This window comes from Tigriopus californicus, chromosome 2, assembly GCF_007210705.1.
Source record: "Tigriopus californicus strain San Diego chromosome 2, Tcal_SD_v2.1, whole genome shotgun sequence".
In the NCBI taxonomy this organism is placed as follows: Eukaryota; Metazoa; Arthropoda; class Copepoda; order Harpacticoida; family Harpacticidae; genus Tigriopus; species Tigriopus californicus.
In genome coordinates, this window is record NC_081441.1 from 6,300,210 (window position 1) to 6,315,782 (window position 15,573).

At 44.6% G+C, this 15,573-nt stretch overlaps 1 protein-coding gene and 1 long non-coding RNA gene across 3 annotated transcripts; both read left to right on the top strand.

Moving 5' to 3' along the window:
* Nucleotides 1–722: 722 nt before the first annotated feature.
* Nucleotides 723–7,302, top strand: LOC131876949 (uncharacterized). 2 transcript variants are annotated; one of them, XR_009372835.1, is made up of 5 exons: nt 723–1,039; nt 1,112–1,222; nt 1,572–1,942; nt 2,069–2,288; nt 2,648–7,302. It is a non-coding gene; the product is annotated as an uncharacterized LOC131876949 (long non-coding RNA). The 2 variants fall into 2 exon arrangements; XR_009372834.1 differs by lacking the exon at nt 723–1,039 and having other exon boundaries at nt 1,075–1,222; nt 2,756–7,302.
* Nucleotides 7,303–13,271: 5,969 nt separating this feature from the next.
* On the top strand, nt 13,272–14,707 carry LOC131876863 (uncharacterized). Its single transcript, XM_059222373.1, has 2 exons — nt 13,272–14,481; nt 14,562–14,707. Exons 1-2 carry the CDS (start codon nt 13,536–13,538, stop codon nt 14,705–14,707), a joined length of 1,092 nt encoding a protein of 363 aa, XP_059078356.1. The 5' UTR covers nt 13,272–13,535.
* The last annotated feature ends 866 nt before the right edge of the window (nt 14,708–15,573 follow it).

Sequence of the window (15,573 nt, forward strand, 5' to 3'; positions counted from 1 at the left end):
ACCTGATGATGAATGAGGAAGGCACTGTAATGATTGTTAGAGGTTGAGTTATCATAGCCATCAGCGTGTTCCGTTCTTGCATCACCGGTTATTTCCTCCATCTCTATGCCACCTCATTATTCTGGAATTGTCCACTGACCCGTTCACACGTACTCCATTTCACCCAAGTTATACATACATTTTAAATACTTGGCTTACGATCTTTCCGTGGTGCAGTCGGTTGCTCTTATCCGATCTGTGGAACAGTAACCAACTTGCATTGGTGGTCCCTTCAACATCCCCAGTGGTTGGTTCTCGATTCTGCATTGGATATGATTTCGCTTACTCTCCTGGTAGTGGATTTGGAGTTGTTGAATGGTGGTCGCATATATCGTTGCAATATTGTCTGGTCATTCTCCAAGTTTATATGAACATTGTTCATCGGATTGATTCAACCCGCTCGTACGCCTATGAATAAACTTCAGTAGTTGAGTATTACTACTTTATTCCTTGTCTATCATGGCTAGTCGGGATGCAAGCGGGTAACTCTTGATGCATTCGATTCGTATGTTGAAAGTGATGACCCCTTCTACGTGGAAAGTAAGATTATCTGTTCGTAAAATGTTGGGAACACTGAACATAGAAAACATCCGAGCAAAGTCTCTAATCAGTAGGGATGAACCAGGCATATTGCGGTACTGAACAACCATTAGAAATCCAGAAAGCCTGTCAGAATAAATCAGGTATTCATTTCTGTCATAGGTGAACATATCAGCACTGGCCACTTGGAAAGCACGACAAAGCAAAGATTATGGAGCGAAACCCTAAGACTTTTGACGAAGCACGTTTTCAAATTCTTGAACTTGAAACGTCTCGCCGTGGCCACTGGCCACTTGAAAAGGACGAGAAGGCAAATGGTCTTGAACCAATGGTTCCTGTTAATGTGACGGGTGGAAAACATACATTCTGGGCAAGCAGCCACTGCATTGGCAATGTCCGACGTGAACCCGGGCCAAAATACAATTTGGCGGGCCCTACGTTTGGTTTTTTCCACTCCTTGGTGACTGGCATGAAACTTCTTGATGGTCATTTTTACCGCGGATGGTGGGATAACAATTTGTTTCTTTCGCAGAATGATGTCGTCAGCCACAGAAAGCTCTGAAGAAATCCTTTTAAATAAGGAGACGTAGCCACCCTGAGCGCGATCCACATTATCCGCCAAAATTGCCAACTTGAGATCAAGGTAAGCATTATCCGTTTTTGCCATGTTGCTAATGGCCTCCATGTTAATATCGGGAAATTCGGAACGGAGGGCAGCTACCAGGCGAAGACGGGGTTCTTCCAGATCAGGGTCTAGATTTAGATCCGGTTTGGAGACAGAAGCACGGGAAAGGGCGTCTGGTATAGTGTGGTGGATGCCTTGTTTCCAATCAACAACAAAACGATATCCCAAGAGTCAAGATCGATAATTCAAGATCCGCGGATTTTCAATTTCGGACAAAATCTGACGGTTAAAGATGGAAACAAGGGGTCGCTGGTCCGTGAAAACGTGAAAATTGATTCCCGACAAATACAAATTGCATTTTTTACAGCCCAATATATCGCTAATGCCTCAAGCTCCACCATAGCATATCGACTCTTGCAATCCCTGAAGAAACGGGATCCACATTGGATCAGCCTAGGAACACCCTCTTTCAGCTGAGTCAAGGCAAATCCAAGGCCCAGTCTCAAAGCGTCCGTGACGCTTTGAGACTGAATCGTCTCCAGACTTGGATCATACATTTCCAAGACAGGAAGCGAAATCAGGGCACGCTTTGCCTCCTCAAAGAGTTTTGTGTGCTCAGGGAGCCAAATGAAAGCGCTTTTGGTCTTGAGAAGTGGATGGAAAGGGGACGTGTATGAAGCCAAATTGGGTAAAAATTTACCCAACTGGTTCACCAGACCCAGAAATGACCTTAAATCAGTAAGTGAAGCGGGGATCGCGAAATTCTGAATAGCTTCCACCCTCGAGGGATCCATTTGAATTTGACCTTTCGAGGTGTGATATCCCACAAAGTCTATGGAAGTTGACGCAAAAATACTTTTTCAGAATTGACAGTCCAAATTGGAGACAGCACTCCAGGTCATCACTAACTGACCGAACCAATTTGGGAAGGGTCGTTTCTCCGCACGCCATATCGTCCACCACTTTGTGGACGTTCAAGCCGGCCATGGCCACATCAACACGGAACGAGAAAGAATCCCCCGTGGATACGAATCCCATGGGTGATTGCAGAAACATGAATTTCCCAAAAGGAGTTAGAAAAGTGGTGAGTGGTTGTGAATCTTTTGCCAATGGCATTTGCCAGTATCCTTTAACAAGGTCAAGTTTAGCAAAGACGGAGTCATCAGGGGAAAACCCGGAAAGAGCCTCAGCAGGAGTCTTGGTGGGGTGAATGTTTCTTTTAACTTCCGAATTTAGACGGGTCAGATCCACGCATAAACGAATGTCACCATTGCTTTTAGGGACCAAAACAATAGGATGGCACCATTCAGGTGCAACGTCACCAACAGGTGTTGCAATTTTTTGCTGGACCAAGTCTCTGAGAATATCTTTAAGTTTTTCTTCGTAGGCGAAATAGATTTGGCGAGCTACATGAATTGCAAAGGGTTTGGCGTCTTATTTCAGATGAATCACCATCGGGTCCCCCACAATAGGACCACGCATTGGACGAAGGGTCCCAGATTCGAATACCTCCGCATAAACAGCCTTGATTTTCGTCTCCACTATTTGCAGGACATTCGGTACAATCACCGAGGGAAGTTGGGAAATCCAAAGCTCGCGATCCTTCCCAATCATGGATGAAAAAACGGGAGGTTGAGGAAGCAATAAAGATGCAACAGTGGCTTTTGGAGATGGTAAGTTTGAATCAATGATGGACAAAGCCACGCAAGCTTGGAGACTAAGGTAAGCATCTTTTAACCCATAGCACACCATGATAGGAAGCCCACTGGCAGTTTTACTACCGATAGATAATGGGGCGGTAAACATACCCATTTGTTTTAAAGAGTTTCCGCCAATACCAATCCCTTCTTCGGGAGCACTCGAGAGAGATGTAATTTTGTTCAAACCGGATGATTTGAAGAGTAGATCTCCCATTACTGAGATATCTGCCCCGGTATAGGCACAAAATGTAAGAGAAATCGGAGAACTTGTGTAACCTACAGGTCTTAGCCCGATCTCAAAGAAGATTCCGAAGACAATTTGAGCAATCTGAGGGAACCGACACGCACAGCTTGAAGAGGTTTTGATCCAGGCAACGCTTTTGCATCTTTTGTCTGAAATCTGCAGACTTTGTCCCAAAGTCCCTTTTGATGGCACAGACGACAAAAACTTTAAAAAGCAGGACATTTCTCTGGAGGATGAGCAGAAAGGCCACAGTACTTACAAGAAACGTTGTACGACTTCTTGAAAGACTTATCCTTTTGGGAACGATAATGGGATTTCACACAAGCCGCAAACACGTGATTGTGGGAAGAACTCGTAGACATCCCCTTGGCCCCATGGGAAGACGTTTCAAGTTCAAGAATTTGAAAACGTGCTTCGTCAAAAGTCTTAGGGTTTTGCTCCATAATCTTTGCTTTGTCGTGCTTTCCAAGTGGCCAGTGCTGATATGTTCACCTATGGCAGAAATGAATATCTGATTTATTCCGACAGGCTTTCTGGGTTTCCAATGGTTGTTCAGTACCGCAATATGCCTGGTTCATCCCTACTGATTAGAAACTTTGCTCGGATGTTTTCTTTGTTCGATGTTCCCAATATTTTACAAACAGATATTGGACCTCAATTTTCATCGCGAGCATTTTCTCTTTTCCTGGTCAAATGGGGCGTTACGTGGAAATCTTCCTCGCCTTATTTTCCCCAGAGCAATGGTCATGCGGAAGTGATAGCTAAATCCGTCAAGCACCTTTTGGTCAAGACTGGGGGTGATTTCGATTCCAAGGAGTTTGCGGAGGGAATGCTGGAATTTTGGAACACGCCCATGGCCGATAGTCTCTTTGGGAGACCGCTTCGATCTCGGATCCCAGTCCATGACGATCTTTTGGTGGATCCTTTGCGAGGGCCCACTCACGATGAGAAACGACGATCCATTGATTTGAGCCGACAGGCCAAGTCATTGCCCACGCTTTCTAACGTTCAAAACCCCCAATCACGCCGGTGGGACAAAGAAGCCAAAATTAATAAATGTTATCAACGACGCTATTTATTACAGTTCGACTCTGGTCATAAGTCATGGCGTAATCGCCGTTTTTTGCGTGTCTCTCCTTCCCTTCCAGAGCCAGATGAATCTGATTCCGATGGATACGCGTTGCCGTCAAAGTTTGAGAAACCCGATCATGATCAATCACCTCACGCTCAATGTGACGGACGAACTCCGCGTAGAAGCGCTTGACTTTGCAACTCTCCTGACCGGCTGGCTTACCATTAATTGAATCAAATTTGTCAGTTATCCTTTTTGACTTGTTTATGTATGTGTCCCAAATTTATAAAAAAAAAGGAGAGTTGTAATGATTGTTAGAGGTTGAGTTATCATAGCCACCAGCTTGTTCCATTCTTGCATCAACGGTTATTTCCTCCATCTCCATGCCACCTCATTATTCTAGAATTGTCCATTGACCCGTTCACACGTGCTCCCATCTCACCCGAATTATACATACATTTTAAATACTTGGCTTACGATCTTGCCGGGCACCCTTTATCAGGAGCTCAATCAACCTGACTTCAACGTGTGCGTCAAACTGAGACAGCTACATTTATGTCCCCACTTGAGAGTGTTAATCAAAACCTCCACTACCACCTGCCTATATGTCCTATACGAAGGCGATACGGATCAAATACAGCGACATTGTCCTTTCGAACTTCAACCAAAGAGTCAACGAACAGAACTCCGTCAAATTTGCGTGCGAACTTTCCTGCTGTTCGCTAGACACTCAGAAGAGGCCAGCATCACTTGTGCAAACGGGTCAAAAGACGTCAAGTACAAAACAGGAGTCACAACCCTGCAACTATTGGATGGATGTACGTTCAATGCCAAAGAACACTACATCGCTACTGCCCGCAATGATTGGCTCAGCCCCACGATGATAGTAACAAAACCCCCAAAAATCCTACCCTTCAAGCTATCCCAACTCCTCCACCACAATCAACCTCACCACCCCATTCCCAATGAAGACCTAAACTAGTTACTATCACAACTAGAACAACCAGACGTGTCCCAGCCAATACCGTTATCCAACCTAGCAGCCATGACCCGTCAAAACAATCAATCCAATGCATGGTCATCACCAGCCCTAGTGATGACCCTGATCGCCGTAATCATCCTATCCAGTGGTTTAATCTGGTATCCGAACTGCCAACCAAGGACACAAGGGTGCCCTTGGAAACCCATCTCCTGTTATGGTAATCCCACAACCCATCCAGACAACGACCAAGATACGGCTACGAGGACGCAGCGCCTTCATTCAGAGGGAGGCAACTGTAGTGAAACACCCTTTGACGATGTTATCATCGAATGAGCCTGGCGACAGACAGAGCAATGATGGCGACAGAACAAGGCGCCAACGAGTCCTAGGACGGCCATCAATAAGTAGACAGGCCCAAAGTTATAGGCCTGAAAGAAGTGCAGTGTGCAAATCAAGAATGTAACAACTCTAATCAGGATTCCTGAACATTAACCGCAATAGAATTGGCACATAAAGAAATGTACCCCTTTAACAAGTCAGCACCCCTGCTAACCCAAAAATTGCGCAGTCTCTTTTGATTCCTCCCACTAAGAATATGCCAATCATAAATTGAAGCCAACAAGGAAAAGCCAAGATAGCAGAACAGTCAGCTGATATTCATAACCAGCCTTGCCATCAACTCCGGTTCAATAAGCCTCCTATCATACAGTAAGGTCTATCTCGAATATATACATTAAGTCTTTGTATACACCAGCTTCAATCATTTCATCACCGGTCAATTCGGAGTCGCTATCCCTTTCATCATACTATAGTCCCAGAACCACCGTCACGAGTGGATGATGGGTGGACTCCAGCCAAACGCCTAGATCTGTACAAGAGGCAGCGCCTGTGCATTCAAGGTGGTATGCACATAAGGAAGGAATTGAGAAGAATGGATGTTGCTGACCCAACGGGGGACGACCCCACATTCCCAAAATTGAGGTCACTTCTCAACCATAGGTATCGTAATACCACAGATGAGTATGAAGAGTTCTGCAAGCTCATAGATCTACAACAAGCCTTCTCTGAAACATTCCAAAACTTCACTGACAAGCTCCACGACCTCTTACCACGAGCGGGGTTCTCTAAAGAATTTGAGGGAACAAAGCAATTGTTCCGCATGCTGGTATTACGCGGGACAGCTTCATCCAAACTCAGAGAAGCAGCACGACTCCAAAAACGGAGCGCCTTTGAGCTGGTGGACAAGGCAACCGAATTCGAGTCCTCAACCAGACCCAGTCAACAAACGCAAAGGGCTCACTCCATCAAATATAACCAAGAGCCGACGATACGTCAGATGGGATGGACGAGGGCGCCATTCATCGTGTCATGGGCCAATATTCTAAACAAAGTCGTCAGATGGATCCGGCATTTGCTGATCGTACAACCGTGTGCTCCAGATGCAGGAATGTGCACAGCAATCAACCATAATCTTGCCCTGCAATGAGCTTGACATGTCAAAGGGGCATATTAAAGGGGCACTTCGCCACCCAATGTAAGACCCCACTTCCCTTACGCAATGGACAGCGCGGAGGGAAATTTGTACAAAAACGAGCCCAAACATCAAGTGACCAAACTCAACTCACTTGGAATGTGGAACAACGCCAAAGTGATGAGCAAACGCCTCAAGTGTGCGCACTGGCACCAGCATTAAACCCATACGTTTACCAAATCAGACCAAAACCCAAGCAGGTCTCACTTGTGAAGGTTGAAGTGATCGTCGGGGTAAAGCTATTACCGCTATTGCAGATACAGGGGCTCAAGTCAACGTGTTGCTCACTTCACAACTGACACGAGAACTCCGGGCTAACATCACCCCAGCTTCTACCACAATACAACCTTACTTGGCGCCATCAATGCCAGTCCTGGGAACCCTTACGACGGATACAACCTTAGAAAACCATACCCTCTTGATGAAATGGTTGGTAGTGGAAGATGTGCGCGGGTTAAATACACCAACACCAGCATTATTATCATGCACAAGCTGCCTTGACTTTAACCTTATTACCATTAATTTTACACCCAAGACAAATAAAATTTCACAAATTTATAACCTCAATACCAATAAAAGAGGGCCATGAGACCCCCGTTTGGATAAAAAAATACCAAGCCATATTCCAAGGCGTTGATAACCTGAAGAGCCACTCCATGACCCTTCATCTGAGGCCTAAGGCAGTCCCGACAATCAGTCCCACTAAACCCCTTCCGTACTGTCTTGAACCACGAATCATGTCAGCCCTTCAAGAAATGCTTCAAGAAGACGTGATTGAACCACATGACGGAACTGTGGAATGGATTTCCAATCTAGTCCCTGCACCAAAAGAGGCCGGTGGCATAATACTGATCGTCGATCTAAGGAGTGTGAACCGGGCTCTGATCAACACTCATGTGCCCATACCAACCGTCGAATCCATTAAGAACAAGATTTGCAGAGCACAAGTCTTTAGTAAATTGGACTTTAAGCAATCTTTTCATCAGATTTCTCTTGACCCGGCATCACGACCACTTACATCATTCACGGCAGGCCCAAAACTGTACCGCTACCGCAGAATGACCATGGGACTGAAACCAGCCTCAGGCGAGTTCATTAGAGCTTGCAGCCAAACATTTGGAGACATCGAGTTTGCTCATACAATTCATGATGATGTCATCATGTCATGGGAGTATCTCCAGATCCCGAAAAAATCAGTGCCCTTAAAAGCGCCCCCCTGTTCCTAGAAACAAGGACGAGGTCCGATCCTTCTTGGCAATGGCTCAAGCCAATGCAGAGTTCATCCCATTTGTAGCCCAACAGACACCACTACTTCGGGATCTAGCAACACCAAGAACGCATTTCCTGTGGACTCCATCACACCACCGAGAATTCGAGCAATTGCACGAAGCCTTGGCCATGGACGCACTGTTGGCCTTCTTTGAACCAAAATTACCGGTGATAATCTTCGTGGATGCGCACATTAAAGGACTTGGGGCTATACTTATGCAGAACAACACAACCAACCCAAGAGGGGATAAGTCCCACGACAAAACTAACTATCTACACCCTATATCAATTTCTTCCAGATCGACATCTAAAATCGAAAAAAGATACCCCCAAATTAACCTGGAGGGTCTGGCCATAGATTTTGGACTACGCCGTTTTCGATCATTCATTGTGGGGCATGATGACGTGACTGTCATAACAGACCATAAGCCTCTGGTCCCTTTCTTCTCCGCCACCAGATTAGGAAGTGCACAAACAGACAGAATGAAACTCCGACACCAAGACCAACCCGTGTTCAAGAATCCGGCAGATTTCTTTTCACGACACGCCCCTCCGTTTGACTCCCTCCCTGAAGATATGCTGAATGAGGCTCATGAAACGGAAAAGCTGCTCTTCAATTTGCAAATACGAGACATTGGGGGTGCTCTTACCGCATCAGCGGTCTTGAAGCATGGACAAAAAGACTCGGAATACCGGAAACTAACAAAAGCAGTCGCATCAAGAACAATACCAACAAGCCAGGACACACTAACACCATACAAGAACATATGGGAAGAGCTCACCCTTTCAACTGGCGGCCTGGTATTGAGGGGCCTCAGAATAGTGCTTCCTCAAGCCCTGCATGCTCACGCCGTCGCCCTTACCCATGGCACTGCCAATCTTGGTACCTCTGCAACGAAAAAGGAGACTCTGATCATCTGTCTGGTTTCTTGGACTAGACAGGCAGGTTGAGAACCATGTGGCTTCGTGTGACCATTGTCAACGAAACAAAACTACAAAACAAAAAGGCTTAATCCAATCTCTGTCAGTCCCACCACACCCATGGTCGCATGATCGTGGACGAAAATGGTCGGAAACAAGTAGAGAAGGATGACGTGTATTGTTCAGGTAAGGAAAACGGAATAGTTGAACAAGAACTAGTTGGACATAATGAAGGCAGTCAAGCTGACGCTCATGATGGTACATCACATCTCCCCAGAAAGTCTATGAAATATAGTCAAAAACACTTAAGGTTGGTAACCGAAAGCCATTTTTCTATTGTTATTGTTGTTTATTTATGCTAAAAGCACTCGATATTGACTATTGATTAATAGACATAAATTTTGACATCACTGTTGATAGCAAGTCAACAATCAATTACTAGGCAGGCTTTTAAAAAGATGGTGATTCATATTGCTCTCGTGCCAATGTCTATACTCATGCTTGTACACATCGATTATTGAATTATTGATGATTTAAAGACTTTCATGTAACAAAAGTTTGGAACAAATCGAATTACAGATTAGTAGGCTAAATGATTTGAGACTAAGAGTTAACAAGTTATAGTGTGAAAGTCGGGAAGAATAGATGAACGCTTTCTTACATAACGGACAAACTTATTTATTCACACGATACAAAAGTACAGAATGTAGGGCCATTGCTTTAAATATACATGGATCATGGCGTTTTGCAAAACAAGCGTCTGGAAATTGAGACCCAAGACAAGGTTTCGGTTATATTGAGACATCAAAGGGCGTAAAAATGTCGCTACTGAAACGTAATGGAAAGCTCCATGAGCATGCCGTGTTGAAGGGGGGGTAAGGCTTTTCAACCTTGGTGTATTGTNGGCTTTTCGTTTTGCGCCCACTACCCAACGAACGGCACTTTTTTGCAACGAGACTAATCCTTTCATGGCAGAGGAATGTCCAAAGTATTCGATACCATATTCTAGTCGCGACTTTATCAACGCATTGTATAAAATCTGCCTGATAGTAGTCGGAAGCGTGTTTCGGGCTTGGAAGCAAGTGAAAAGGCTTCGTCGAATTGATTGACCTATTTCTAAAATTTGGGTCTTCCAACTGAGTTTGTCATCAATGTATAATCCTAAAAATTTTGTCGTTTTTTCAGGGTGTCTCCACCCAACCTGATTGATATAATGTCCATTAATCTTTATGTTCAGGTTATAAAAGGCGTTATTAGGACTAAACAAAATTAATTTTGTTTTGGCAAGGTTAATCGTCAACTTATTGATCTCAAACCAAACCAGAAAAATTTAACCCCTTCCTAAATAAGGATGGATTGATATGCATGAAAGGACGTCTAATGTTGGCAGATCCACCCATTCAAGAGCTGCCAATCCTTCCAAGAACGGCTCATCTCTTTATCCAGTACCAACACAAGAAACTGGCATGTTGTGGGCTAGATCAACTACAAATTGAGACAACAGGTCGGGATCTTAGGGGGAAAACGGACTTTGAGAAACGCTATTTCCCATTGCCCTAACTGTTTCAAGGACCGCATCGTTCAAGCCAAAGCCATGCACAGCCAATTACCTGTTCAACGTTCAACCTATCTTCCACCTTTCTCCAGGACTGGATTAGACTATGGAGGACCACTTTTTGAAACACAAAAGGGGGGGAGGAATTGCAAGAAAGATACGTTCTCCTTTTCACTTGTATGGTCACAAGAGCAATTCACTTGGAGATTACAAACAAAGTAGATACGAATGACACCTTGACGGCTAGAACAAGATTCGTTGCCAGGCGAGGAGTTCCCCAATTGTTCATGTCGGATAACGCAAAAAGCTTCCAACATGCAGGGGAATTTCTCCAAAAACTGACAGAGAAAGGAATAAGATGGATGTTCATTCCTCCGTACTCTGCATCACGGGGGAGCCTGGGAAAGGTTGGTGAGAACAGTAAAAACCCATTTACAAAAGACAATTGGATCCGCTCTGTTACAAGACAAAGAATTGGTGACCATCATGATTCAAATTGAGGGGATTATCAATTCAAGACCAATATCAACCAATTCAAAAAAGCCCCAATTCTTTAGAGCCATTAACTCCCGCAAACTTTTTAATCGGGAGGTCCCTTAACATCCATGCCAGTGGAAAAGACAGCTCATGAAGGAGTGCCGTTTAGAAAAGCGTATAAGCATAGGCAACACGTGATGACAAGATTTGAGACAAGATGAAAAAAAGAATATCTGTCAAGCCTACAATCCCCAAGACCATTGGGGAGGGAAGCAAAACCAATCGAAGTCGGACAAGCCGTATTTGTCAAACCCGTCGNGCATTAGGCTGGCATTTGGTCGACATCTGACCGACAAACGGACTACACAATGGGCAATCCAACAACTTTGCGATTTTTCCAAGATCATAATACCCATTTTCTTAACATTTTGATAAACACCGTTCCGTGAACTATCGTGTACATTCCGTACATCATTCATCCATATCATATTAGAATAATGTACTTGATTGTGCACGGAACAACGTGCAATGAACAGAAGCACGTGGCCTAAGAATAGCAGATTAAAATAATAGACATGAGAAATACATTTAACTAGCTTGAAATCGATCTGGAGCCCGTCGATCTCTTCCGCTTTGTCTGGGAGCACATTGTATGTCTTCATGAACTTCACCGTCCGGATCAGGGAAACCACCGACCGCCCAACGAAGGAATCAAAGATTTCGCTCCAATAAGTGACCTGATGGGAATCGAAGTAAGTATCGTCAGGGTGAGCGATTCTCGACGACAATGGCCAGTTTGTCCCATCGGCGTGTTGTGGGTGAACCAGGACACGTTCGTAGACCGGAACCTTTTTCCGCGCACAAACGGTCCGATCGAAGTAAATCTTGCGTTGTTGGTCATCATAAAGACGTTTAGCATCGACCACATCAGACTGAACCTGAAATTCAGGAAGAAATGCGCGCCAATGAGTTGGTAGCTTTGATCTCATGGGCTGACCAAGTACACGCTGAGCTGGGGATAGGCCAACCGAACGCGGCGTATTTCGTAGTTCCAGGAGCCCAGAAAGAAACTCATCGGAGTCCCATCTCCCTCCGCACTTGGCGAGAAGATGTTTGAGACTTTTCACACTCAATTCGGCATGACCATTGGACTGCGGATGGTGCGGCGAAGATGGTTTCCAAGCAATACCCCACTGTCTGAAAAAATCCCGTGTAACGGACGAAGCAAACGGTGTCCCATTGTCCGACCTTAAAATATTGGGCACACCGGTCAAGGAGAAGAGGCCACAAATTTCCCGAATAAGACCCACAGCTGTTGGAGATGTTTCAAATTTCGCAATAAATGGGAATCCGGAAAAACGATCCGAGTACACCAGATATTCCTTTCCCCCAAATGAAAAAAATCAGTCGAAACCATTTCAAATGGCCGAGATGGTTGATCGGTTGAAAAGAGCGGTTCCGCAGGATTGGAAGGTCTAAAGTAGGCACAATCTGGGCAAGACTGTACCATATTCGTAATATCTGAATTAAAACCTGGCCAAAACACGATTTGCCTTGCCCTTCTTTTCGTTCGCTCAACCCCCTGGTGACTAGAATGAAGTTTGTACAATATATCTTTTATTGCAGGAATGGGGACGACGATGCAAGCACCCCGGAGGACTAGATCTTCATCCACGGAGAGCCCATCTGCCACTCTCTTGAAAAGGGAGACGTATCCATCACGAGCTTTGATTACTGTCCCTTTCTCGAATGCGGACCTCAGTTGGAGATATTCAGAGCAATTACGTGCCACTTCGGACATCCGTTCCAAGGAGATATTGGTCCGACAAGCTTGAATCTTGGCTATCTCTAAATTGGTTTGATCCTCATAGACATCATCGTCCTACTCGTCAACTGGATTTGAGATGGGAGCACGGGACAAACCATCCGGGATAAAGTGATCCTTTCCACATCTCCATTCAATGGTAAACTTGAATTGAGAAAGACGAAATTTATAACTCAAGATTCGGGCATTGTTTATCGAGTTCATCATCTGATCATTAAAGATTGAGCGCAGGAGCTTATGATCTGTCATCACGGAGAAATGTTCGAGCCCCGTTAGGTACATTCGACATTTTTTGATCGCCCAGTAAATAGCCAAAGCTTCCAATTCAACAATAGCGTACCTGCTCTCCGTATCTTTTAGGAAGCGTGACCCACACTGGATCAGACGCCACTCACCCTCATGAAGCTGCAGGNGTCAAGCCTACAATCCCCAAGACCATTGGGGAGGGAAGCAAAACCAATCGAAGTCGGACAAGCCGTATTTGTCAAACCCGTCGGAAAAGGAAATTAAGCAAAAATGGCCTTTGGCCATAGTGTTTGAAACACATCCAGGTCCTGACGGAGTAGTTCGCGTTGAGACATTAAAAAACCGCCAAAAACGTCATCAAACGAGGAATCGAACATGTGTTTTACCTAGAACAAGATTGTCAGGCAGAAGAACATGTGCGAATTCAACATCAGTTAGAGGTCACCCCTCCCATCAAGGAAAGAAAACAAAAACAAACTTTCAAGAAAAAGCGAACAGATAAAGACCCAATGGATCCAGCATCGGAACAAAAAACATCCAGAGAAGGAAGACCAATTCGAACACCGAAAAAAATCCTGACTGCTGCTATGATGGGATTGGTCCTACTCTCCATCGCAGTACCAATCCTAAGTCAAACCAAAAAAAGCTACACTCGAACGTGGCCACCAAGCACCAAGCTTCAACAACCAGAGCAAGTTAAGGAACATGGGACGTCGCACCCAAGGATAGTAAGGATCACTAAATTATACATTATGGAACATCTTGGAACCACTTATAAAGGAATTACAATGGATCATCTCATCTTCTCTATAGATATGCTCGAGCTTAGCAGGTTGATTTGGAAAGTAGTGGAATGGTGCACAAAGATTGATCAATTCGAGAAGTTGATGGAGCGTCCAAAAAAACGAGCAAAGGAAGATGTCAGAACCACGGCTTGGAAAAACAAACACTTGCCAAAAGTGAAGAGCGCATTCAACAAATGTAAAGGGACAAGACTTCGGATGGAAAGAGAGGACGACAGAATCCGGGACTTTTTGGGTCCAGAGCCAACGCTTAGGTCAAAACGATTCTTTGCTACCATGGGTGCGTTTGCTATTGGTGGGGCACTGACTTTGGCAGCAGAAGAGGTTCCCCATTTGCTTCAGAGAGGTGGTTCCTATGATAATGAACATGTGCTGGCGAAACACATCCAGAACATTGAACGACGAGTAAAGGTATTCAATGATGATGAAGCCCACTTCAACAAAGCCATTATAAAAAATAATGACCTCATAGCCGCTACAGATGCAGACGAACGTTTAGATGCCTTCCTAATACGTATTGATCAAATCTTGAACAAGTTAGTTGAGGATCATCGAGACCTAAAAAATCGGATTGAAGACCTTTTCGTCCATTTTCTGCATGTCTCTCTAATCCCACTCCCAACAATCGGCAAAGCCATGGCGGAAATGAACGGTAAGCTTAAGCTTGAGAACCGGCAAATTCTTCTCGAAAGCAACAAAGATGAATTCCAAATGCCCTTTTCTATTTTCAAGGACAAGCATGGAATGGTGGTGATAATGCATCTACCCATAGGGAGCAGACGAGGCGAGTTGGACCTCCACAAAATCCACACAGCCACTCTGTGCAAGGAACATTTTTAGCTAACCTAGGTGGTTGTGAGGGGAACACAGGTTCCTAACAAATTTTGGCACACACACATATTGCACCAGCAAGTCAAAAATATTTCATCCATCCTGAGCAAGATTATAATGTGAGTAATCTGTTAAATAATGAAGCAATGAAGTACGTTTCTATGCTTAAGCTAAGTAAATCAGAACCTGTATCAATTGAAGATTTAAACCTTGCCTGTGGATATCTTTTTTCAACTGGTGTTGTAGCTCTCGATGATATTGCGACGGTCTTTACTTCAGTTATGGATTTCCCCTGGCACAAAATAGCGCATAGGCCATCTTTGTGGGCATCGACGAAGAGGAAAGTTGATAGTGTGGTGTCGAAAAACGTCAGGCATGCAGTACTATGAAGGGATTGGGTGAGTTTTCTGAATTCTTTTTGATGGGTGCTGGTCCACACAAACTTGGCATGCTTAAGCGTTAGGGCTCGAAGGTTTGGTGTCTCTCGTGCTATGAAAAGAATGAAATTGGCGTTTGATCTTGCCATGCATAAAAACGAAATTAGTTCCTCCTTGGACTTTGGAGTTGGTGCATCCCTTAGGATTTGGACTTTTTCTGGATCCGGCTTTACCCCTTCTGAGGAAATCCTCATGCCCCAAAATGGAATCTCAGATTGCCGGAAGATACATTTGTTTGGGTTCAAAGTCATATTTTTATCCCGAAGTCTGTCAAGGAACGTTTTTAGAGCGAAGTCGTGTTCATGGATTGTTGTTCCTGCTATGATTATATCATCATGAACTGCATGCAAACCTCTGATATCACTGAAGTTCTCTCGTATGGCATTCATGAATTCGCCAGATGATGGTTTTGCTCCCATTGGGAGGCGTTTGAAGCGATATAGCCTTCCTTTTACTCTGAAGACTGTCACCGGCCT

What these genes read in the sequence shown, in the direction of transcription:
- LOC131876863 (XM_059222373.1), top strand. Translation starts at nt 13,536, where the DNA reads ATGGATCCAGCATCGGAACAAAAAACATCCAGAGAAGGAAGACCAATT. An exon ending in AGCCATGGCGGAAATGAACG is followed by an intron (nt 14,482 to 14,561) that starts GTAAGCTTAAGC and finishes TCTATTTTCAAG; the next exon opens with GACAAGCATGGAATGGTGGT.